Here is a 26271-nt window from a genome sequence, read left to right on the forward strand (position 1 = left end):
ACGATTACATCGTTTATTCCATTAATATAGGAGGAACTATCTAAGCCATACGCTTCTTTAAATAATAAATACATACCAACAGAATGTTGTTCCATCTGTTGAGATTGCTGGTTGCTCTGTTGCTGCCACGTGGTCGTATTCGGTAACGTGGCGAACGTCGTTTTCTTCTCACCATTCCTATTACCATTGGTCTGACCAAGTTTCTTATTCGACAGATTCGACTTGCTGTCGTCGCGTTCTTGTTCCGTGTAGGTCAAGTTGATCCCTTTCTCGGAGCTCTGCCTGCTTAAATTCGCGAAGCTGGCTAACTTGGACGTATCCCCGTCCGAATTAACGTTCTCGCTGGAATGTAAAATTTGCTTGAGCGCGACGTTGTCCAAGCTAGAGTTTGAGGTCTGCCTTCTTAATCTCGGCGGTTCTTCCTTATCGTATCCGTTATCTGATAAAATATGCTGCACTCCGCTACCGTACACATCCTGAACGCTAGATCTTGCTGGTAGTGTTGGCTCTGTGGTGCTCCGTTTGCCAATGTGCGCGCCGACCTCCTTGTCTGGATTTCTGCCGAAGTTGTGTAAATTGTCCTGCACAAGAAACGTCGTCACTCGATCGTTCCCTTTTACTTCTTTTGAATCTAAATAATTGATATCACGTTGGCAGTGATCACTCACCTGAGATCCACCAAAGTTCTCAATGGTCAGCTGAGAGTCATCCGAAACACTGTTACGCCTAGATCGTCGGCCAGCATACGAGCTTCTCCTCTGTTCTTCCCAATTGCTTGGCCGACCAGCGGCATCTACTCTAGTTATAGATTTCTCGTCTGCTACGGAGCTTAACGTAGGGATGCCTTTGCCACGGTGGACTACGAAACTTTCTTCGCTCCCTGCTCGTCTGTGAAACAATCATAAATCAGAGATAGTAGAATAATTTTCAACACTTTGATCAGTGTTAGCTATTCACTGATTTCGTATCGAGTGCTGATACAGGATAAATTATATTTGATTTATGATTACGTAGCTCTAAGTCTGAAGAAACGAAGCTACAGAGTGTTAGTGTTCGTATTAAACATTGTTAGAAATACGATCTAGAAATACAATCGGAATCGGAGTGTGAATCAATATTACAAGGAAATGGATTAACAGTTGACTACTAAGAAACTTATGCATTCCGAAAGCGATAAATGTCGTTTGTCATTCCATATTTTTTGCTAATCTTTATAACATTAGACTATAATCTCTTTACGACAGAGTCTAGCCTTTTCTGAAACAAGAAGAATAAAGATCTGTTTTGCATTTGAGTACGTTTAAGTCGAGAATATTTTAACCGAATATGTATACGAACGTGCTCTATATTCTTTTTAAGAATCGTCATACGAAGAGTAGAATATTCAGAATCGTTAAGATTACTTTCGAAATAAGTATAAAAATGAAGCGTGAAAACCTACCTGTCGTCGTGAGAATAATTTTCGGCAGTTTGTTGCAGTGATTGTGACTTCTTGACAGAGGAGGATGACGGTGCTTTTGCAACTAGAAAATAATTCAATGCTATAGCGATCGCTTACGTATGTACCTAAATGATATCAATATCTAAATCAATAATCACTCCTGACGTGTAGGACAATAGAAGTTCAGAAGGATCCTTTAATCGGTGTGAAAACATTAAGTTGCATCATGATACACCGAATGAAACTCATGTGCGAAATTTCTATACACTGTCCGGCAACATTGTCCAACATTGTCCTGCAAGAAAATCGATCGTAATAAATAAATCGTGATCGCATTACGATGAAAATTTGTCGCCAGACTATAGAAATTTCGGGACGCACGAGTTTCAGAAACCAATATGTCTATTGAACAAAAGCTAATGTTATCATACACTGGAAAAATATACACTCGTCAGATGGGTAAAACAGTTAATTAGAGCTAACAGACTAATCTCTAGCTGTGTCTAATCGTCGTGGTAATGTGTCACACAAAAAGAAAGTCGACCAAACCCATTCAAAACGAACGAAACAAGGGGCAGAAATAAAAATAGGTACAAGGATCACCGAGCAGACACAGAAATACAAAACACGCAATAACGTAGACGATGTACGTTGCAAAACAAGTATACCAACTTAATATGGAGTGGATATATTAATGAATCGTTGAGATTTCTTCCTGTATCAGTCAATATGATATAAGACAAAGAGGAGGCATCATGCAGAACGAAAGGAACGGAAAGCTAACGACAACGCAAGCGGCAACCAAACGATGAGAATGAACGTTTGTTAATACTTCTTTTTTTTTAATCACAAAAATGCGCAAACACGTATTCTTCATGCAGTCCTAATAGTTAGAAGATCGCTACTTCATCATGGCATTAAATGGTACGCAAATAATACGATTAGTAAGAAGCAGAGTGCGCCTAGTAGTTATCTGCGCTTTGTTACATAGCTAAATCTAAACATCTGGCCACGTTTTAAATGCAGAACGCATTTTTCATTCGCTTGTTTTTGCTTTTTTTTTTCTTTTCTTTCTCTTCCCTCTGTCTCTTTTTTTTTTAATTAATTATTATTAGTAGTAGTATTCTTTTACACGTGATAAAAATATGGACACATTTTGAAACAACTCGTTCGATCGTTCCTGAGTCGAAGTACGTATTTTACTTTCAGCTTGTTTCAGTTAACGTCCTTCTTATGCGTAGAATACAGACACGCGATAATATTGTTACTACAACGATGACAAATCCGTCAATGGAACAAAAATCGAGACGTACTGTGCGATCTTGGAGAAAAGATTAGACACGTAAAAACATCGTGGATATCGTTTCATCGTTCCCGAAATCATTAGGAAACCAGTTATTAAGAAAAGTAACTCTACCGTACAATACCTGCGCGAAGATTGAAATACCATCTTTTATGTGATTTACGACTTGAACGTCAATTAGCGACGCCGAGTTTAATCCATTACGTTGTTCGAAAAGTTCGTAGCGTTTCTGGCAATCGTTATGAAATTCAGCTGTTCTTCGTAAGATCAGAAGAGAATTTTATGAGAAACTTCTCTTAAATAACGAAATGTTGAATTGGACGAAATATTGTTCGTAGTACGTTAGATATAATGATCAAAGGAAACGATCAATTTATTGGGAAATTTATTTCGAAATGATCAGTAGAGAAAGCTTTTTTGTTCGATAAAACAACGTTGAACCTACTTGTGGGGATTACTATTACAGCAACAGTTATTTAAGAGAATTCATTGCTAAGAAAAATGAAAAGTTTAAGGACAAATATTCGCGATATTATCCAATAGAAAATCCCCATTTCCTCCCTTTGAATATGCTACAAATTTTTCGAACAACTCAATGGTATAATAATTTGATTCTAGAGAAATTAGTTTAATTTATCATTAACTATGAGTCCTTATACTTTAATCGTCAAACTAATTTTAACAATAATATCTCTTTGTGCATTGATAATTACATTTGTTTCATTCATTGTCTATGTACAGAGTGTTTCAGGTTTCCTCGATGAGATACAAACATAGACTAGCAATTACTTGATTTAACAAGTTCTAGCAAGAATACAAAATAATGATATTCTAATGATAGAATGTTCTTATCTTTACCGATAGAACGTGGTACAGTTTAACAGAGAAAACCTGAATCCGCTCAGTATAGCAAATCTACCTTTTATTCTAAAATTCGCGCACGTATTCACAGTACCTTTGTCACTCCTTACTCAAAGGAAAGGGAAAATGCGTCGCATTTAAAATGTAGTAAATCTAAAGAAGACCAAAAACAGAAAACCAAGAAAGTTAAATTAAGATAGAACGAAATATTACAAAGTTGAAAAAAAAATAAAAATAAAATAAGAAGGAACCATCGAAGAACAAACGACAAACTCGACAGGTTGATGATCCCTCGGAAGACCTGAACCTTTTTCATACTCTTTCTCTTTTCGCTATTTTTCTTTTTTTGCGTTCGATTTTCTTTTTTTTTCGTTCGAACCGACACGTCAGTCGGCGAAACGCGATTCAGAGAAGACCACCTAGTTTCATGATTTTTGGTTGTTTGGTAACGTGTGGGTACCTGTGAAGCCTGGCGCGGATACGGAGAGGTTGCTTCTCAGATCAGGTATCGGAGCTATAGACTGTGGCAGACTTCTTTTATGAGCTACGCCATGACTATTGCGCGGGCAGGCTGCACCCGTCACCGCACCGTATTCGTTCATTGGCAACCGGAAGTTGACGAAAGAAGAAGGCGAGGATAGCGTTGTTGTCAAGCATCAAGAAGGTTACGCCATAGAAATATATGGAAATATTACAGTTTTACATTAAGTGATATAATTACGTGGAGGATCGTCGCTGTTGATTTGCTCTTTCTTTCTTTTTCTTTTTTTTTCTCTTGCAATTGTTTCTCCTTTCTTTAAAGTAAATTTTATTATTAATCGTGAAACAATATATAATTCGACTTAATTTTTGTCTTGCATATATCCGTCTAAAAAGATACAGATGCGTTTATTAGTCGCTGCTAAGGACCTGGATCTCGAGACTGGGAACGAGTGTGTGTACTGACACTGATAAAAAGCGTGATACCGTTCCAACTGCGAGCAATATTCCGTTTCGTTGATTTACGATTCGTCAGATAGCAACAGGATACGAAATCGTATACAGATAGCGTGTGGGATATTAGAAAAATTCTGTCGCACGTTGTTTTCCAGGATAGAACAGAACATCGAAACATCAATGTGATACACTTATTATAACTTATTGAAAATAATTCTTGGCTCTTTAGAATAATCATATAAATGTGTATGTGTGTACGCGCGAGAGTCTAGATTTTGTTTCTTCAAAATTAATAATAATTTAGTAACTCTTAGTAATCTTAACTCGAAGAAATGAATTAAGATCACTGTATCGTTCGTTACTTAACCACGTGTACAGAAAGAAGCATAAATCATCTATCTTTAGCACCAAAGATAGTTGGTTTATTTCTTCCAGTCTGCTCACTGATAAAACTTTCAAACTTTTCGTCGGTAGCGTAGAATGAATTACACGAAGCTTACACGCTTCGTGCGATCTTATTGAACATAGTTATGGGACAAAACTTTGCTAAGACGTTTTCTTAACCTTATGATACGTGCGTAACAAATTTTGTACAAATATACAAGTACAGATTGCTCGCAACAGAAGCGGAATTCCATGGAAAAAAAGTATAATTAAAAATAAATTATAGAACGGGTAAGTCCAATACAGAATGTACGCAGCCTTCACCAATCACATTAATCCGATACCAAAATTCATTAGCCCTTCCTGATCAAAGGATGCGTTCATAGTGTCGAACAAGTCTCTCCAATGCTTTTTAATCGGGAATCGCCATTCTCGTCTTGAATACTTTACGTACCATCTAAGAACTGCATCGCCCTTTCCTCGCCTGGATAACGTACACATTTCGCCGGATGAATTTCCAATACGTTGTACATGTCCGCCAAGAAAACGACTAAATTTTGCTTCATGCACCTGGTATAGAAAAACGAATTATTTAAATGACAACACCTGAGAAACTTTGCTGTATGTGCTAGTCGTTCCTAACAACGCTGGAGTAAACCATGTTTCACGATGCTAATCAAAATTAACATTTCTAAGGTTTTCTATGGAGAAAGTTCAATTGAAAGAATTTGATCGATATAAAGTTCATGTAGAACAATGAAATCGAACTTCATTTAAGCATAATATAAATTAGGTAAATGTTCACGAAAAAAGTCACCTTCGATTTGCATAATTTTTTAATATGCTGTCGCCAGTCATTCTGTGTAGTATCGTGAGGGTTTTATTTGGGTGAGACCGTTTATTAAAAAGTTATTATCAGAACAATTTATATTTAATAGAGTGTGAATAACCGAGGCTTTTTTTCTTAGGTAACCCACGCCTAATCCAAACTCATTTCTAATTAACTTAAAGTTCTTGGAGAGAAGCTTTTACTTATCGATACTACTCTATCAAAATACAAAATAATTTTACTTTCTTTTATAAATGGATAATTTGTAAAAAAAAAACTTTTTTAGAACAACTTTTTAACAGACGGCGACCCCCAAAACGCTGCTTACAGCAATGACCCTAAGAACATATTAGAAAATAATCGAAATCGAAGATCCTCTTGTAAATAATTATCGTATATTACAAAGAAGATTAAGCACATTAATACTACTGGCTACAGGAAAATTGATTTCCTTTCGATAGATCTAACATTCTTCCGAAAGAATACTAAGCTAATTGATAGAACGAGTTACCATTGAGAAACTTATATTTTCCAGTTTGCATGTCGAGTTACTATAAAAAGCTCGAAAAGCTAAAAGTAATAAAAAGCGAAGTGAAAGTTAAAAATCTCACGACCTTCGATTAATCAGCGACTCTTACCCCCTCATATACGTCACGTCTTCGGGTAGCATATGAAAAATGGAATAGGGTAAGCATCGGTTACAAAACGCGTGGACCAGCGACAAGTTATGCAGCGCGTCCGCGACCGACGGTCTCTTCGACACCCTGATGTCCATCCAATTGAGCTCGCCGGGGCAGTAGAAGGCCACAACGGCGGCAAGGCCGACACCATCGCATAACGATTGGAAGTCCTTGGCAGCTGGCAGTTCTGGCAGTCGCGTTTTATCACCGGCACCTTCCTCCGCCTGGATCTTGGCAATCAACGCGTTTGACGCGTGGCTGATCCAGAGAAGAAGTCCTTTCTCGTGGTCCGCTGGCACATCCACCTCCGCCTGAGGGTCGAACCGCCGGATCGCCGAAACTACTCGATCTCCAGTCACTACTTCCTTCGCGTACAAGACCATCAGGCCCTCTATCACAGCCATATGCGCGGACTGCAAAGAGATATATGAGTGTCAGATTCTATCGTGGACAGAATATTTAATGGAAAGAAAATTTATTTGAAAGATTTTATAGCAGCTGCTATACTCTGTAATTTACGTAGAGAATACCAAGGTTGGTTAATACCAAGAGAAGGAGAGTGAAAAGGAGGCGAGAAGTAACAGGACCAAAGGGAGTACTGTGTGCAATATAAATCAGAGGACGATATGAGTATAGTACGGAGGAATAAGTTACAAGGATTATTGTAAAACAAGTCCACTGCGTGGCCTTCTGGGACCTCGAATTACAATAAATATCTATCTGTTTTATAATGGTTGTAGCATAGTTTGTCTCCAGTCGGCCGGCCATAAGAAGAACTCGATTTACAATTATTTTCCCTGTTGCCTTGCGCTCAATTGGCATTTATTTTACCCTTCATAAATCTTCTATATTCAGATGTGTCGCGTGGTTACGTATGTATCTTATATGTGATTTATTGTGCGTTCGTTAGGACAGCAAACTGATACGGTTTTAACAGAGATAGATCAATCGGAATTTTATTCATACGACGTTGTAATTAGAGTTTTGTATGTTCAAAGATGGTATGGGGAACAAATTAGATTTTCTTGTTGAATATTCTTTATTTTCTGACGACTGAGATTTGAAAGGAAATATCTACGCGTAACTATCTATTTGATGTTTCATTTTCCAGATTGTAATGGATTTAGTAATAATAATAACAGTAGATTTCTAAATAATTAAAAGTATATTTCTTCCTTGATTTATTCAAAGCTTGGCAGTTTATCGTACTTGCAGTTTTAATGTCGAATAAAAATTTCCCCCCTTAGACATTATCTTACAGTTTCGACATTTTTTTCTCTAGTATTTTATACTAATACCATTTTCGTTCGCGTATCATTACGATCGTGTGTTTAGAGCGCGGTCGTAAAAATTCGTGAAAGTGCAACCGAAAAAGTTTATTTCATCTTACCATCTTGAGTGGTGAATTTTGAATGAGAATCGTTTCGGTGAGTTGAGTATTGTTTGGCTCCGCGAGGTAAACACCCTTTCTGGCCAGGGCTTGGAGAATACCGCAATGATTCTGATTGTGATAATTTGGATCCGAATAGATGTTCGCCAGCGCCAAACAGTATAGTTCCGCATTGGAAAGTGCGTGGACGATCTGCGGCTTCAGGTGTTCTTGGTTCTGAAATGAAACATTTTAATAAAATTGTGCGAGTTGTCTGTGAACGACAAACAACTTCAATAAATCTTGTCTCTTTATGAAAATTTCTTACACAGAGGAAACAACACACCTCAGAATGTCCGTCATAATTCTTACTACATAAAACAAATCTCCCTGTGAAGATATACGCTTGTACAAAATTCCGCAATCTAATAATTATCGATTCAAACGTAGTCAATGTTGAAAAACTAAAACAAGAATTTCAGACGCAATTTACTCAATTCTTATGAACCGTTTCCTAAAAAAAGAAAGAAACCTCTTAAATTATGAAAAGGAAACAAAAAATTTCTAAGCAACATAAACTCAAATTAAAAAAAGGAAAGAGGAGAAAGGAAGAAAATAGCGGCTGCAGAGAAATCAGGTTCGTGTCAAAGCAGATCTGCTAGTAGCGGCAGCTCGAAACACAATACCCTGTGTCGCATAGGTTGGCCGCAACCGCATAAGAATATCCGGCAGGCACGACGAGCAAATATTAGTATTCCGTAATTTCCGGCGTAGTGCGCGGAAATGCGAAGAACTCGAGACGATGCATCGTAGTAACGGAAATACACTGGTCGTCGCTATTGTCGCTGAACTATCGCGGAACAACACGCGCCACGCGCCTAACCAACCAGGATAACGCTTGTAAAAGAAGAAAGGAAACATGCAGAATGCAAGAGAAAGAAATTTGAATAATTTCCCTTGAAACGTGAAAATTCTGTTTGTTAAGGTATGAGATAAAATTTGCTAAAGAGTGAGATTGGAACATAAAAATTCGAGATTTCTGATAAAGGTCGCGTTCTTATGGCTATTCCTTGATACGCAGACATCGTCAAGCTGCTCGATAACTTGTAACACGTAGCATAAATTTGAATTGTAGTTTTTCGTCTTGATAGGTTAATTGGATAATTAACGATGTTACCATGAATACTTATCATTTCACGATAATCTCGGTTCACCTAGATTTCAAGATGCCCGTAAACTAGATCGCGAATATCCAGATACCTTTGCTTGAATCGTCAACTCCAAGCGGACTTGAAGCGAAAACTCGTTTCTCTCTTTACGATTCTGCCTCGTACAGAAAAGAAATTGGGACAGAATTGATGTTTCGTCGGTCAGCGGAGCTTCGGTTGAGACAACTTTACGATAGGAACGTGAGGTTCTTGCGGTTTGTTCCAAGTTCCATATACGTACAGCACAGAAAAAGTTAATCCCCTTCCGATTGTTACTGCCTCTCGCTTTATGTGCCATACAAACATGTTTTCTTTACTTTAAGTTACTTTTCGAAATATGGAAATGACACCGTGGTGTTTGGTTGAATACTCAACAGGAGAAGCATTAAGTATCGAATATTTAATTATTACGTTTGCAATAGTTTTACGTCCTTTATCATTATTTCTTTATTAGGAGCTAATAAATAATTCACATTCGTTAAGAAATAAATATGATAATTGAATGAAATGAAATGAAAGAAATATGATAATTTGATATCTTATATCTTTTATAAGTTAGTCTTTCATAAAATTAATCACTTTTTTACCATATTAAGATTAATTAAAAAAAAAACCATAAAAAGCCCAAAAATTTGATATGTTAAATAATTTACTATACAAAGAATTACTATTCAAAAAAAATTATACAACTGTCTGATTTATTTCAAATGTTTAATGTAAATTACCTTGGCGACTATTAAATTACGTATTAAAGATTTCTTTTAAAAAAAGTACATCAAACAGTAAATGAAAGATAAATGGTTTCTAAAATATACCTAAATATATATATCTCAAGAATTTTATTTTTTCAATCTTTTCGTGCGACGCGTCTTACTGAAAAGAGGATAACACGACATCATTTAACTAAAAGATAATTACCGCTATGATTTACGCTACATTAATTCTTTACGTAGGCACTTGAAATGACTGAAATAGCCCCCGCTAGTTGTATATATATATAACGGCCAATTAAATCTGCTCTTGGTCCATAAAAAAAAAGTGGCTTGAAAAATCGATCGTAGCTAAAAGTCTGTTGAAAAAGGAGCGAGCGAGGAAGTCACTGATCTGAAATAAGTAGAAAGTATTACGTACATTATTTTGCCAATCATTGGAACTTACGCAATCGCTAACCCGAATCTACACTTGCTAGTACAATTTTACGAACTTCGCTTTTTCCAACGGAAGGAACTCGCAAATCAGCTGTAACAAAAGATAAATCGGCGAGAGACAATAGGGAAGGAGAAAAAACGGAAGAACAATCGAAACGATCGATTATCAGATGCTCAAGCTCCGTTCGCACAGGTGAAGAAAGCCGCGACAACTACTCGTTGAAGATGAGCCAGACTCTGGTCTCTATTGTTTCTTCCAGAGACTCGTAATCATCGTCGGATTACACCTTTGACTTTAAAGGGAAAGCCGAGACTCGGCAACTGGTTATCCGAACGAACGAAAGTTCAAGTGTGAAAAGGATGCGACTAGCTTGCAGATGGTTCATAAGGAAGAGTTATAAGGAAGAAAGAGAAGAGTTCTTGCCGGTTAATCAAGCGATACCGGAGAGATCGTGACTAGAGGCTGAAACATCTATTGTGGCTGAATTCATTATCCTGGAACAAAGAGTACCACGAATCGAAAGTATTTGGTCTTGTTGATGGTTAACGTCTAAAAATGAGGCTCATGTGCATTTTGATGATCAAATTAATTAAATTATTTAATTAATAATTATTGCTTTTAACTATTGCTTTTGAACAATAAACGAGAACAAAAAACGACGAAGATGCGCCTTGTCCTTGTGCCGAACGTTTCTGTAATTTAACGACCAAAGAAATACGAAGTCCTCGGATATTCGAACGAACTGACAATTTCCCTAGTCTCTGCCTGAACAAATGAAATTTAATATCATGGAACGTTCTCGCGTTAAAAATTCATGTAGTTCAGTGGACAAAAAATATGGGTTTCCCAGATATTAAAAACGAACTGACGATTTCCTTGATCTCTATTTGAACAAATGAAATTTAATATCGGAGAAACGATTGCTCTATTACTCGGATGATCTATCGTACGAACATTTCTGTCTTCTTATTAGCTCGGATACGGGAGGCTCTAGCGCGCTTTCGAGTAGAACCGTTCGATAGCACTTTCCAAGTTCAAGGGTCTCACCTGGCGGCACTGGAACACCTTGAACAGCTCCCTCTCGGTCGTGAATTTCGAGCGTCTCGAAACAAAGAATCGATAGCTAGCTATTAATTGATTCCGCTTAATGAAACGGCGATGGTCCTCGGCTAAATAATACATCCTGCGATCGAGTCGACGAGGCACAAAAGAAACGTATAAATCAACGCGAACGCTCGTCACGGTACTTCCATGATTTACTGATCGCAGAGAAAGAGGTCGGCTGCGGACGATCGCGCGGTAATTCAATTGCCTTAACTGGATCAACCACACAACCGAAGCTTTCGTGCATGCATTGTACGTGGAATGCCAGATGCGGTTGTGAAGTAACAGTGTAACAATCGATATCAGTTTGTTTACTCTTACGATACAAAGAATAATTACTCCAAGTGATTACCTATCCTTCGCGCTCTAACGTTATTACCAGTTTCGATATACAATTTTCCTCGATCGTTCGATTAAATTGTACTTCAAACTCGCCGTGATATTTACTATTTCTATGTAGGGTAATCCAGTAAGAATTAATGCCGTGAATATCTTTGGTATCGCGAGAGTAGGAGGAGAAGTTCTCGAACAAAAATTGTTTGATATTTCCTTCTTGAAATGGCTACATTTCGAATGGAGAATTATTTCCATACGACGTTGTGCCATGACGAACTTATATCGTAGTGATCGATAGGGGCGTTGTTCGTTTGACACGACGAAATATTTCGTCTTACATGGTGATTTGTACCTTTTCATGACATTCCATGTTTCATGTAAAAATCTTTCGGGCCAACGAGAGATGAGACTATTTACACAAAAGAGAGGCACTTCCACGAGGAATTGAAAATATCTCGACGTTTTCAAAAGAATTCTTTGTTACGGCTAATATGCTGCCTCGTGTTTTTCTTCCGCGTTCGCCGCGTATTACACGGGTCCACTTCGTTCGTCATATCTATGATAAGCAATCTCTCGTTATAACAGATATCCGTGTCATTTCCGAGAAACTTTCCAGAGATTTCGCCGTTCGTTATCGAAGTTCGGCGGAAGAGTACTTTTCACGGATCTTTATTAGCGTTTGCCGAGTAAAGCGCCCAACAACTTTGCGTATACCTTTCACGATGCCAGCAACGGTTTTCTCCGTCACGAAATAACGACGTGTGCCACAAAAGAGTTTTCAGCACACGTTAAAAATCGCGGAAGAAACCGAGCTACCGCCATTGAGAACCGACATGCCCACCGGGTGTCTTCTCCGAGTTGTCGAAAGATACACGGCACTTAGAACAATTACAATTTAACCGAAAACGACGATACTTTAAGAATCAAGTAGCTAGACGGAGGTCCTGTCTTCTATCAGCGAATACGACTGATACTTTGATTCTGCTCTCGGAACACTGCTGTTTTAATTGAATGTTTCTGTCGAAAGTTCTTGTAAAGTTAATTAGTCTCGAGCTAAGTGAGTTGAAAAAGTCCGTAGTAGAACCGAAGACAAACTTTTAGCAAAAAAAAACACGTAGTTTGTGACGTAATAATTGCTTGAAGATAAAGGAGGGATCATTAATTACGTTGATCAGAAAATTCCAAGTTTAGATTAATTAGAGAAGTTGTAGCTGAAATTTTCAATAATCAATCTTTAACGTGATTGGTAAAAATATTTATATAGTTTGTGATCAACCAACTCTAAAATAACAGAAACGGAAGGGATCGTTTATTACGTCGATCAGAAGATGGTAAGTTTAGATTAATTCGAAAAATTGTATCTGATATTTCTAACGACTAATCTTCCACGTGATTCATTTATTTATTATTATTCGTTATTGCTTTTCAGTTAATCGATAACTTATTTCGACGCTGTAGAACTGTTCCGTTTCGTTGTTAAAATATTCTTTTTGTGTTTTAAGAACTCGATTCTTACAATCGGTATTCAATTTCTGTCCTGTCGTAATTCAAATTGGCGCTAATAAGAATTAGCGCGTCTCTGTATTGATTATAATGTCAACTGTGGCAGGTGTCTGGTAAAAAATCAGCTCTACGTACCTCATTATCGATATAATACGGATCACGAAGGTTTTCTGGCACTCGGTTGTTGTACGCCTTCGACAAGAGCCATTTTACGGAGGCACGTTGTTTGGCCTGCAACAATGAAAAACAAGAGAAAATCAATAATTATCACTTAGAACGTTCGAGATCGACGTTTACACTGTCGATAGACAATGACGAATGAATGTAACAAAAACGAAGTACGCGATCACACTGTTTAGATTTTGTGTCGAAAAGTCCCAGTGCATTTGAACGCTACGGACGACTGACGGTACTTTGTATTTCATTGTTATTTTCTCAATAATTTTTATTGAACAAAACTTGAAATATTTATAAACTAATAGTATGCATGTATAATAATATAGACGTATTTCGTAAAAATAACAAATATGACGCTTGTTTTGGATTCTGTTCGGGATTCTTCAACCCTATTTTTTTAAAGACCTCTGGGACTCAAACGGTTAATATTTTTCCATCTTAAAAACCATCGATCTAACTATAAACATTTACACACGTACTGCTTGATTTGACACGTTTGATCGAAGAAGATTAACAATATAAAAATGTAATGCCGCAATAACAACGCGTTGTTCCTTCGTTTCCAAATTCCATGTATTTTAATCATTTTTCCCACTTTTTCCAGTCTCTAAATAAATAAAATAAGATTTGCAAATTACAGACGAATATCTAAGAACATTTGCAACATGATCTGATGCATTGCAGCTTATTCTGTCTAAGGGTTTGTGTATCGTTTAAAACGTCTCTGTCTATGGCTGTGTAATATTATCTATAGATTACAGAGGATTAAAACATCTTCCTTGCAACAAGGTTGTAAGGTTCAACGACTATCCAGCAGGTGGTACGCTTTCATCGCACTTTTATACCTCGTACACTTTCCTTCTAACAATAAGATAAGGCACTTCACCAGCCACTCGAGACGCTTCTTCGCGCCTTATTGTATGGTAAATCTTCAAGCACCGCGCCCTTTTCTAGAATCGAGAGCTGCCCTAACGTGCCTGGCCCGACAGACAAATAATTTTTAAGGAAAGTACATACATACGTAATATACCTTCAATGTGTCGCAGCCAAGCGAATGGCGCATAATTCGTCGATTCGTTTCAACCACGGATATATCTGCTGTGACAGGCAATTAATAGCGCTACTTTGGCAAAGTAGCAAATTTCCCGTTTTGCATAATTTCTATCGTCGTATCGAATACAAGGTACGTGAAAAATTGAAATTTACAGATCCGTTACGTGAAGCGAGAGTGAAAAATGAGCAAAAATGTTTGTTTGCTAGTCGACGTAGACTAAAATCAATGTCATCGACGAGAAAGATAAAAATCTTGTCGCGTTTGTGAAAGATGCTCTACCAGTCCTGGCCAAATGATCGGTTTCGATATCTCATTTAAAATTGTACATTCGTTATGTTATTTCTGTTGTTCGTCTAACTTTATGTAAATTCTTGTCTTATCTGATTGATCAATTTCTCAATTTTTATTGATATAACGATGTCCGCTTCGCGATAACAGGATTAATTACGATTACAGCAACAATTACGTCACCCGTCAATTACGGAGACCGATACAATCGTACAATACAAGTATTTTGAGCGAGGAAGAGCGTCGATTTATAACATTGGGCGAGGCTCGGGAATGTGTGCAAGTTAAAGGGGTCAACGAAGTCCGGCCAATCATTGTTATCGACCCAGCACAAGCATTGTTAGTTATACAGTAGTCATCCTTCCTTTCGTGATAGACGACCCTGAACGGCGCCTTATGCCCCATTTCGTGCGCGGGATGCAACGGAAGCTTCTCCCGTTCCAGGTCGCTCGTGAAAATCCCAAGACGGTGGGAAATTGTTATTTTGTTCGGAAAGTAACAGCGAGAGAGATGGCTCTTTGGAAGCAAATTCACCTCTGTTTTCATTACTTTGGTTTCTGATATACCCATCACTAACAAGGGAAGATCACCCACTCGCAGATTCGACAAGTTATGAAACTTTGGGAATATGTAGACGATATATTGATATGTATTACGCAATTATTTTTCTTTTTTGCTATGCAAATTCACTCTAAGAGGTTGACATTGATCTCTGAAAATCCAGTTATTTTCGAATTTTACGTTACAGCTTCCCTAGAACGTTGATAAACTTTTTTGCCAAATGACGGTCCTCATTAAAAGAGGTAACTTTTGTCTGAGAACCTTCGTTTTCTATCTTTTGTAGTTCGCGAGTCGAAAGGTAAAATCGGAAATGGATTTTCAAGGGTCAATATCACCCTCTTTGGGCCAAAAAAGGGTCAAAAAAGATTGCGTGATACATATCTATATATCGTCTACATATTCTCAAAGTTTCATAGTTTTTCGAAGTTACAAGTTGGGAATCTTCCCTTGCAGGTTGAAAATATTTATTTATTTTTATACTTGTATTTATTATATACGATATTTACATGGATATGTATATATTCGTATTTATATTTACTTATTAATGATACTTTGTAAATTATTGTTAATATTTTGAACGATTAAAATGCGAGTTTAATAATTGTCAATCCACTAGATAAGATTAAATCGTTATTTTCCTTCCTTAATTTATTTTTGTTAAATACATTCCAAGTCTGTACTCTCATTAAATATATACTCTAAATAATTAACAATCGATATAAAACAAATTACAATATAATTAATTTTACAACATCAGGCTGCATTGCAATTAGAACTGGTGAAACTTTTAATTAAGCAAAATCTCAATAATCGGACACGATTACGTTAGATTTTTCGAACCAAATGAATTAAGCCTTCGAACGAAAGACTCGACGTATCGAATGAATAGCAAATTTGATAATTACACAGAGATAAGTCTCGGTTTTAAGCAAACTGCGCGAAAGATAGCAAAAACGGGTCATAACCACTTTGAAAAGATATCGAAATAGACTGAAAGAACCTGCCAAGTTTCAAACGAGCACGATATTCAATATACATCCTCTCTCGTCCTTTGGAACAAGTTTGAACGACGAAGGCTACCAGAATCGTGAAATATTCTCCTCCCAAAGGAATATGTTACGTTATGTACATTCATGACGGCTACTCTATGTTAGATTTGTTGTAGTCCGTATCTTTGATGCTTAAGATAAAGCTGGAGAACAAGAAAAATATAGATAAAACATATAAACACCGCGGTCTTCTTTTTTTTTTTCAAATTACTAAGAAAATAGTTTTTCCATCGTGAAAGGGACAAATTGAAAATTAAAAGATACAAATGATGTGAAATAAATAAATTATCTAGATATGAAGAAAATTGCCTGGAACAATTTTTATCTAGCACATTTTAATTCCTGTCGTTCAATTAAAAAAGGAAAAATCTTCGATGGAGAAGTATCGCAGCTAAAGCTAAAGGAACTAATTACAAAATTGTAATCGCGCAGTAATTTCAGTTCTGCTATTCCAGAGTGGAATTTCTGCTGCATAACGATGACGATTCTCCGTTTACAATCTACCGGATGATCGCTTGCGGACGATATCTCTCGCACACTCATTCAACTTGACCAGTAATTTCAAGGAAGAGCGAGGAATGCAGAAACTCGGAGGCCTGCAAAAGTCGGGAGTGGCCGTACGAAATAGTAATGGCACTTCTGCTATGCAAATGAATGTTGGACGATGGAGTTTCTAATGCCTTTTACAGAAACGATGACGTAGCAACGTAACCATTAGGAACTATCGATAAGAATAAATTCCTATAACACAATATCCTTTTTATTGTCAGGATATGACTGTGTTTTTTAATTTAGTATCTTGCCTCTTACATTAATATGCAGAACCGAGGAAATAATTTTATGTAATTATTTTCGAATAATTAGAACTTCCGAAGATATCGCTTCTTTATCCTCGATATTAAATATTTTTATTCACAGAGATATTATATATATACATTCCATTTACTATCTAAATTACTATTTACAATTTATATAAATTGTTTGATCTCGTACATTTTATTCCATTTCAGATTTGCCTGTTACCTACATAAATTATGTCTCTGCATGGATAAACGTCGGGTAAACTGTCTTCTACGATGCGGACTAGCAGGACAACTGTTTATCTCAAATCTAAATACACGCGTATGAATGTAGTTGAGTAGGAATACGAAAGCACATTAGGCTTACTACGATACACAGAGAATATTTAATATATCACATCCCTGTTACATAAATGACGTACACGATATAAAGCGACGTTACAGTAGAATTATCAGCATGAGAAAATTCTTTTGAATTCTTTGCGTTAATAACTTAGAAGATAATAACGGAAATGATAGAAACAAGAATGATTAGCCCTTAATAGCTTGAAACGATGTGAGTCTTATTACGTTTCGTTTTTTAAAAGGCATCGATCCAATGATTCATTTGCCTCGTCAAAGTACGTAAAAGTGACACAATTAATTACGCGAAGCATCGTTGCTTTTATTTCGTAATATTCTCTTAATAACGTGGCTGACACGATATTGCATTGCGCTTGATTAAATTCACTTCAACCACGAACATCGAAGTATTTTTTGTACACGTTACGGTACCAAAGTAATCAATTGCTAACTTCTCTGCTAATTATTAGTGACGAAAGAATATCGATCGGCGTAATAATTTTCTTCAAGACAAAAAGAGTTCCATTATCGCTGATATAATTGAATCCCCATAGACTGAAGCGGTATCGAAGTCCTTGGCCTGACTGGTTTTCACTTTTCTTTCGAACAGCAGCACACTAACGCAAAGAATAACATGAGATCGACGTTTTCGCGATCATGCAACTTCGCGGTGGAAATAAACAAAGCAATAGTTAAGTTTTTCTTCGATGTTCGAGTATCGATTGATCAAGTCGAATTATACGATATCATACAATGCTTGTTAGTGTGTAACGCATCGTAACGCGTTAAATCAATCGAACAATCTGAACGAAGAGATTCTACGGTGCCCTTAGACGATCAATAATACGTATTGTCAATATTTCAAGATCCTCAACGAAAATGAAGTTTGTCAATAAATACTGACGATATCGTATTGACAATACGTATTGATCCTTTTAGTTAAGAATCTTTAAATATTGACAAATATATATCGATAGCTGAGTGCACCCTTACACGTTTCTTTCGGAACGTCTGATCGAGACAAATTGTTGTTAACATTGAGTGTAAAGAGAAGTTAAGTAAAAGAGAACAGAAGAAGAAATTATTCTCGTTCATTGTGGTATATGTATTCTTCATGAAAATTCTCAATGAATCAAGAATAGCAAGAAACATTTGCTTTGGTTTCCTAATGCAAGACTCATCTTAACAAACGACAATTGAAAAGACATACCGAACACAAATTAACGTAATTCGAAACACACGTTAAACGTAAATTAATTTACGTTTTATTATAAATATCTTGTATCTATTTTAACTAGTCTGCAATCTCGCTTATCATAAAAAGCAACGAGAGATATTTCTAGCCGACGGTAGATAATAATTTATCACTAATTCAAATAATAATATTTATTATCAACCAGATAATAATATTTATGAGTCGTTGTTTTCAATGAAAATTGCGTGTAATCGAGAAAGGTGTGACACGATCCGCTGAGGTACGAATAATTCTCGAAAAATTATCAATTCTATCTGGAATAGGGAATATACTAAATAAACCGTGAAAGTGCGTATCACCGACCGTAAACTCCCAGGAAATTCACGCGAGATATCCCGCGGCAGGCGAAAATTTCGATTACGAGACTCGATAGCAGAACGAAATCGTAAGATGCAATATAAGAATAGATGAAATGGATGGTTAAACTTTTCCTAGTTTCTCTCTCTCTCTTTCTCTCTCGGTAATTATTGTTCAGATTAAAAGATTAGTAATATCAATATTTAGATTAATTTTTATTTTCTCTTCATTAATTCTATATATTTATTTCTTTATGCACTATGGATATACTTTCTTTATATTTATTTCTCATTTTATTTATTCCAATACACTACATACATACGTAAATTCAAAGTACAAGATAAAATGAAGTTGTTGAAAATGTAACAATCTAATCCACTGTGCAGGATTAATAAAGCATGCATTTCTAACTAAATGCCTGAAACAAGATAACAGTCTTCCCATCAGATGCTCGATTCAAGGATATTTTCGCTTAAATCTCTGACACCAAAGCCCGTGGAAAAATCAATTCTTATCCGGGAGAACGTAATTCCGCGTACGAATGAAAAATGCAACGAGGCAAGAAGCGAACGATCCTTGAAGCTTCGGCAGATCGCACGGCGAGCAAAACCTACGAAAGTGGGAAACACGGGGCGCAATAAAAAGAAATCCTTGAATGTCTACGTTAGCCAACGTGTTCTTCAAACGGGCACCTTGGTTCTGTTACACAACCGTGTCACATATAGGCATGGCTGTTCGAGTGGAATAACGATCTATATTCTGTACAATCTGCTCGAATAAATATTCGAGTCACGGGTCGTCATCAAACGGATTGTCATCGATCGCGATCACGTAACTTCGTCGATCTTTAATAGATGAGCTCGTGATTTTACAGAAGTTTGAAGCTTCGTAACTTATAAATTGAGCGTACGATGCGCGAAAGAGTTAAACAGGAGAAATTTCACGTAAAAGTCACGTAAAGGCTGTCGACGTTGATGATCGACAAAAATTCCCCTTTTATTTTGTATTACTTTTAATATAAAGCTGATTACCGAGAGGAGAGCTCTTCGATATATCAACAGCTTGTTACTTCGGATAAAAAAAGAAGGAAATTTGACGCTGAAACGTGTCTTTACGTTTGCTGTAAGCGATATATGTTAGCGATTAAGTTAAAATACACGACGGTTTATCGTTTATCTCAGCATCGTTCGTGTACTCAATGACCTAATTTTGTCTGGCGTTTCCGCGTAATTAGTTTTAGAATCGAACTGCATTTCGTAATATTTAATATATCAACGAGAGTTATTTTCCTTCCGTTTCTTTCCATCGTTCCCTTTAATACTTTAATCGAATCTTCTTCTTCTTCTTCTAATTGCTGCAGTGCTGCTATAATCAGGACAGAAGCGATACGCACTTCCCGCTGCTGCAATCTGTGAGATTCACATAATGTGACAAAACTCTGGCTGAACTAGCTCTATGTTGGAATTTTACTAAACTGGTGTTCAAAGTAAATGATGGTCCGTAGTTTACAAAACTCGTTTCGTTTATAATCGTGATTTGAGAATTAAAATTTGAGAATTAAAATTAAATACTAAATTTCAATGAAAACATTGAAACAATATAGGACAAGGTTTAATTTCCTTTCTTTGATAAACTAGTAAAAAGTATTGCAAATTTTAATGTAATAAAAGAGAATAACAGAAATATAAACATATAATTTAATATACTAGCAATAATTTTTTATAGTTATATTCTATTATTTACCACAATTATATCTATCATATTATATTTACAATCATATTTATCCTGTTTACTATTCACTTTACCATTCCGTTATCTGTTATCATATTTATAACGATTCACGTAATTTTCACGGAAGATACAAAAATAAAAATTGAACATACAATCGGTTCGATACATTGTTAAACACTCGGCATGTATACGTACACCGTTTTCAGTATTCGTATTAATTCTATTCCGAAGATGAGGATGCAATATATAACCAGACTTTCTAAGTAAGAAGACTGATCTCGTGCAACATTAAATTCTTTCCACATAAGGATGTGTTGTAATTTGTTGCAGCAAAATTACACGAAAGTATTCCTACAGCGTACGTATACAATTAACAGTAATTGCCCGACTTTTCTAGGCGAACGTATATATACCATGATGTGTACCATGTAATAGCACGATGAAAGCTATCAGAAACATTACCAATCTGCCGAACAGTCCGGACATAGAACGCTCCTATAAAATGAAAAAAAGCTCGAGCTTTCCAAGTAAGTTGGCCGGTAGCGAGGAGTAGAAAAATATTTTTCCTCGGGGCGATGGAAGCGGTAGCAACGGATGTTTGCTACGCTCGTGCATTCGTTGCGAGTTGCACGTGCTCCGCACAGAAGCATTAACGCGCGGAGAAAACGGGCACGCGAGCGCGCGCGCCACGTTTACGCTCGTCTATAAAAAGAAGCCATGTCATCGCTAACAACTAGTTGTCATACGACATCGAGCATAGCGTTACAGACTGCAAAAAGAGAGAAAGAGAGAGGTTCGATCGAATTCATCGAGACACCGGTTTCGATTCAACGATCAGCGCGACGAAGAAATCGCAAGACTATGTCACGACGCATCGTTAGACTCTGTTGTACTCAATCGAGCTTGGACTCTTAGAGACGTTTTTCCACTTGAAAATGCTTCTAAAGAGGGATTGTAGGATGATTTGGGGCGAATGAAGCTTACAATGAGAGAATCTATCGTACCATTCTTTTTCCCTTTCTCCTCGTTTTCGTTCTCCTTTTTTCCTTTCTATTTTTGGTTATAACAAGTCGGAGTTTTAGAAAATGTTGCTGCGAGGCTGATTTTTATTAATTCAATTTATGGCTCATACATACATATTGGATACGCTAGATGACGATCCAAGCGTACGTTGAAATTACAAAAGTAGCTCTATTTTTTTATGTGATTTGGAGCAGGTGAAATAGTTACGACAAATCGTATAAATTCAACTAAAATAATAAGAAGAAATGCCTGCCGGATATCGTATCCTTTAACATTTATTTAGTATCAAATTCATGTTTCGATACGTGACACATTTGCCATACACTTATCTACCATGCTAGTAGCATAGAAAATGTTCCGTGACCCATTGTACGTTGATCTTTAAACAGTTTAAAGTAAGTAGAAGAGAGGAAATGTTACTTAAACAGAAGAGAACGAGGTTTGTTATTTTACGCCACATTCGTGGAAAGCATTTAGAATTTACACTTTCTATACTCTTTAAATATTGTCACACGTACAGTACCCACGTTTAATTGAGTGGAAATAAAGTATTCTGGAAGAAGCGTTATAGCAGAAACGAAGTTAGTAAAAATCATACTTCGCAAAATAGAAATGCGTACAATGTACTGACGCTATTATAAATCATTATAACAACTAACTTTACATTTTGGATTTAGTATTTGTTACCTCGATATCAACGATCGTGTCGTGTAGAATTTTGCTCGAAAATATCTTTTTGAAAAATAATTTCATAAATATAAAGCAAGTTAGGCTGCAGGACCCGACTTCCGAATGTAAAATGTTCACTTTGTACGCAAAATAATTGTACGCTAACCCTCTCAAATTACATCTATCTCGAGCAAAGTATCTTAACTTAAACGCGCAATTATACGCAAATAAAAGTCACGTTTGGCAATTAAACAAAAATTCATTAAGAAAAATTCTTCTTCCTCGAATAATTCGAGAAAAAAAAATTCTTGTCAAAATGTTAAAAATCTGAATGTTAAAGAAATCCTGAGCGTGCCACGGACGAAACAAAAATCGCATTGCACTGTAATCGTTCATCTTATCGAGGCTTATGCCTATTACCATCTTTCTGCGCAATTAATCACGACCTATCTAAGTATGTACGTATTTCTATATCTTAATTTACCATGCAGATTACTGTTGTATATACTTCTACTTGTCGGTGTTTGGTATTTCGTTTCTGTTCTGATTGGATAAAGTATTGGGTTGGCAACTAAGTGGTGATTAGATGTTAATGACAAAATCCGCAATCACTTAGTTGCCAACCCAATAAAAATGAAAGCCGCTTTAAGTAAAAGCATCGGTCGGCTTTAATAATTTTGAAACTGACGAAATTCTGTTGCAGAACCTGCCGGCTCTTTTATACAGATTCATGTCAAGATGCACTTCGTGAACGTTCAGCGACGACGGCACACCGAAGAGACGCATAGACGCACATATAATGGGGCTGTGACGAGAGTGCCAACATCCATTTTAATAATTTCGAAAAGGAGTAATTCGAAAGCACGGCTTAATCTGCGAGACATCAGTAAAATTGCGAAACGTGCCCATCTTGACGCGGATTACGTGGACGTTAAAATCTCTGCCAAGTATACTTTAAACGCGATATTTTTTAACGCATAATACGGTACGGTACGACCATACAGTAGCGCACTTATCTGTTTAAGACCTATGACCTAACCGCCCATGTCGAGAAATAGGCGTGTTACGACTTAAAAATAACTTCCACGTTACCTCCTTAATGAGGTCACGTAATTCCACGCAAACCGATTCTCTAAAACAAAACGTTCGACAATGAAGTTGCAATCGACACGTAGAAAGACAGAAATAACCGACATTTCACAATTTCCTCTATTATCGTTCTATGGAAACAAGAGGAACGACAAAGTAGCTTTTAATACGCGTTACACGTATCGAGCACAATTGCGAAATAACGGCAAACATCGTATATTATTTATTATAGGACAGATGATTTACGCTGCAAATTATTTTACATTCTTATAACTTTTCGGAATTTCATCCCCACAGTGTTCAGGAAATTCACTTTTTGAAGGAATTCAACGTCGGAGGCCACCCCTCGAGAAAAAAAGAAAGGAATTGAAAGGCTCTGTCACGTTGTTTGCACGAGCGCAGCCCTCCTGTTAGTCAATTCAGCGAAAACACGAAAGAGGTGGAGAAGAAACAAGAAAAAAGCGAAGAAAAAAGAGCCGGATGGGAAGGGTTGACAGAAAGAGCTTTTTTGCCGGGATGCTATCGTTCAATCAAACAAACGTCCGACTTCCTGTCGTCGTCGCAATTCCGCTCTTTGTCCTGAAATTTCGCGCACGTCCATTGAAGAAAAAGCTATTCTACGCAAAAACATAACATCCGATCGACATGTTAACCCGCCACTGCACTCGAACCTCCCTGCTATCCGCAAGATCTACGATCCGAATGTTCTACTATCCAAGAATTCCGCTATCTAAACGTTTTATTTTTATCAACGGAACAATATTTTTCGATTCTGTCCTTTTCTGTCATGCAGGGTAAGCAAATAAGGAGTACTGTCTATGGCTCTATGGAGAAAGGTTTTTAACGAATTATGTCGCGCTTGAAGGAACTCGTCGGGTGGATGCAATTTTATTTTTTTATATCTTATATTTTCTGAGACATCAAGATGACCTCGCTTTCTTTGATAGTCGCCGTATATATTTTATCACATTACTCGATTCAACTGGACATTCTTTACAAAAGAGTATTAACCTATTTACACCGGAGAGCCGTTAGTTCGACAGATATTTTATCTGTCTAATTTGTCAAATTTAACACATGGAAGGGAAAGACAGCGCAAACACAAGGTTACCGTTTCACGTTTTTACCCGTCTTTCATACGTTAAATTTATACTTGCGCAAATGTCAATTCTGCTTCCTTAAGTCGAGATAAGTTTACGCGAATATGCTCCGATCTCGAGTGTCCAAGTCGTAGGAGAAGGTTAAAGGACAAATTACGTAATCCACTCTAACAACACGAAACTTGTGGGTTTGGCTTTAGATCATAGTAAGCTACGGTATATAACTAAGCAGCTTATTACGAATGTACACCATCCAAGTAGGAAAATGAAGCTTACACGAAAACAAGGTCGAATTGCTCCTTTGTCCTGCGTTCATTGTTGAACTGAGCTTGAAATTTGACGAGGTGCCCGGTATGTTGGGATCGTACGATCGTTTCACGGTTTTGCAAAGCTTCTGTTGCGTGGGCAAACACACGAAGATCGTGTGGGTTGGAAGTGCAAGTCTCGCCAACGCTAGTTTTGCTACGGTTTCCAAGGCTAAGCCGTGAGGGAGAAAAAAAAGCAGACGAGAGAGCATGTACGAAGAAACCAAGTTTCAAACGAGCACTCAGAATTTTATGACATCGCAAACACGTGCGAGTAACTGAGAATTACATCTAAATTGCTCTTATAAACGATATTCAAGGAGAATTTTATGGCCAGAAGGAAGCCGCCGCGATTCTCGATAGATATAATGGAATAAGATATTATAGCAAGATGCGTACAGTGTTATTATTTATAAAGAGCAAAGTTATATCGTGCATAGTTTATAAAATTTGCATTACGAGCGTAACAGATAAAATTCAATAGGCGTATAAAGTGTGGAAAAATGTTATTCCAACGTAACGAATACAGGTGATTGCATTGAATTAGCGTCTCTTTTACTATCAGAATCGTTTGGGTAAAATTGGAAAAGTGATTATTATAAATTACTCGTAACGAGTCGTAATCGTGAAACAAGAAGTTGCATAAATATTTTATAAAATATGTCTGCTGTTCGATACGAGGTGATTTGAAAATTCATTTTGACTTTTTCCTTCTGTTCCGGATAACATCGTCCGATGCTAATTAGATAGACATTAATTAAACTAAATTACTCGTTTAAATGCGACTAGAATTTAAATCGACGTTTAATTGAAATCCAGACGTTTAAATTCGAATTGAATTCAAATTGGACATTACGGTAACAACTTTTGAATTTTATTCCTCTGGCATAACTAATTCAGTTCATAATTCATAAGAGTTCACATGTTCGTCAAAAATATCTTAATTAGTATCGAGTTACCACTTATATCAAGCCTGGTAATAAACAAACGATCGTTATTGCACGGCTAATTTCTACTAACATCAAGCAGAATATCGCGTAACATTGTGTCAGTATCGTTCGAAGCAGTCTCTCTCGTAACATTTTATTCGCTATAATTATGATCGCGATACAAGTTCAAAGTCGAATGTAACAGGTTACGCTAATTCTATCCATAACGAGCCAATTTAAGGTAATACGATATCAACTACGTTTCATGAAAAATAATAAAAGTTTTGTCGAAAACTTCGCAAGTTTACAAACGATAAAAACATCAAAATAAAGTGTCTTAATAACGTAACGAGTCATATAAATTATCGCGTAAAATCGATGATAAACATGGTATGTTCTCTTCGTAATAATAACGAAACGTTGTAATTATTTTCCGTGGGACAAAATTATGTATTATCGTTCATTTACTTCATTAGCTATGTACAAAGACTGTTTCGAA

At 36.7% G+C, this 26271-nt stretch overlaps 1 protein-coding gene across 21 annotated transcripts in view; it reads right to left on the bottom strand.

Moving 5' to 3' along the window:
• Positions 1–26271, bottom strand: part of Patronin (calmodulin-regulated spectrin-associated protein patronin) — an 85851-nt gene that overhangs the window by 13898 nt on the left and 45682 nt on the right. For 20 of the 21 annotated variants that reach the window (XM_069118426.1, XM_069118422.1, XM_069118425.1 and 17 more), the window contains exons 2-9: positions 13239–13334; positions 7825–8040; positions 6393–6847; positions 5380–5495; positions 4066–4176; positions 1442–1523; positions 669–888; positions 77–581 (exon numbers count right to left, since the gene is read on the bottom strand). In XM_069118426.1, coding sequence (XP_068974527.1) covers positions 77–581; positions 669–888; positions 1442–1523; positions 4066–4176; positions 5380–5495; positions 6393–6847; positions 7825–8040; positions 13239–13334 — 1801 coding nt within the window. The remainder of the gene's footprint in view (positions 1–76; positions 582–668; positions 889–1441; positions 1524–4065; positions 4177–5379; positions 5496–6392; positions 6848–7824; positions 8041–13238; positions 13335–26271) is intronic. The other variant, XM_069118428.1, reaches the window with a different exon arrangement.

Source organism: Bombus flavifrons, chromosome 8 (genome assembly GCF_040668555.2).
Source record: "Bombus flavifrons isolate JBK064 chromosome 8, iyBomFlav1_principal, whole genome shotgun sequence".
Lineage (NCBI taxonomy): Eukaryota > Metazoa > Arthropoda > Insecta > Hymenoptera > Apidae > Bombus > Bombus flavifrons.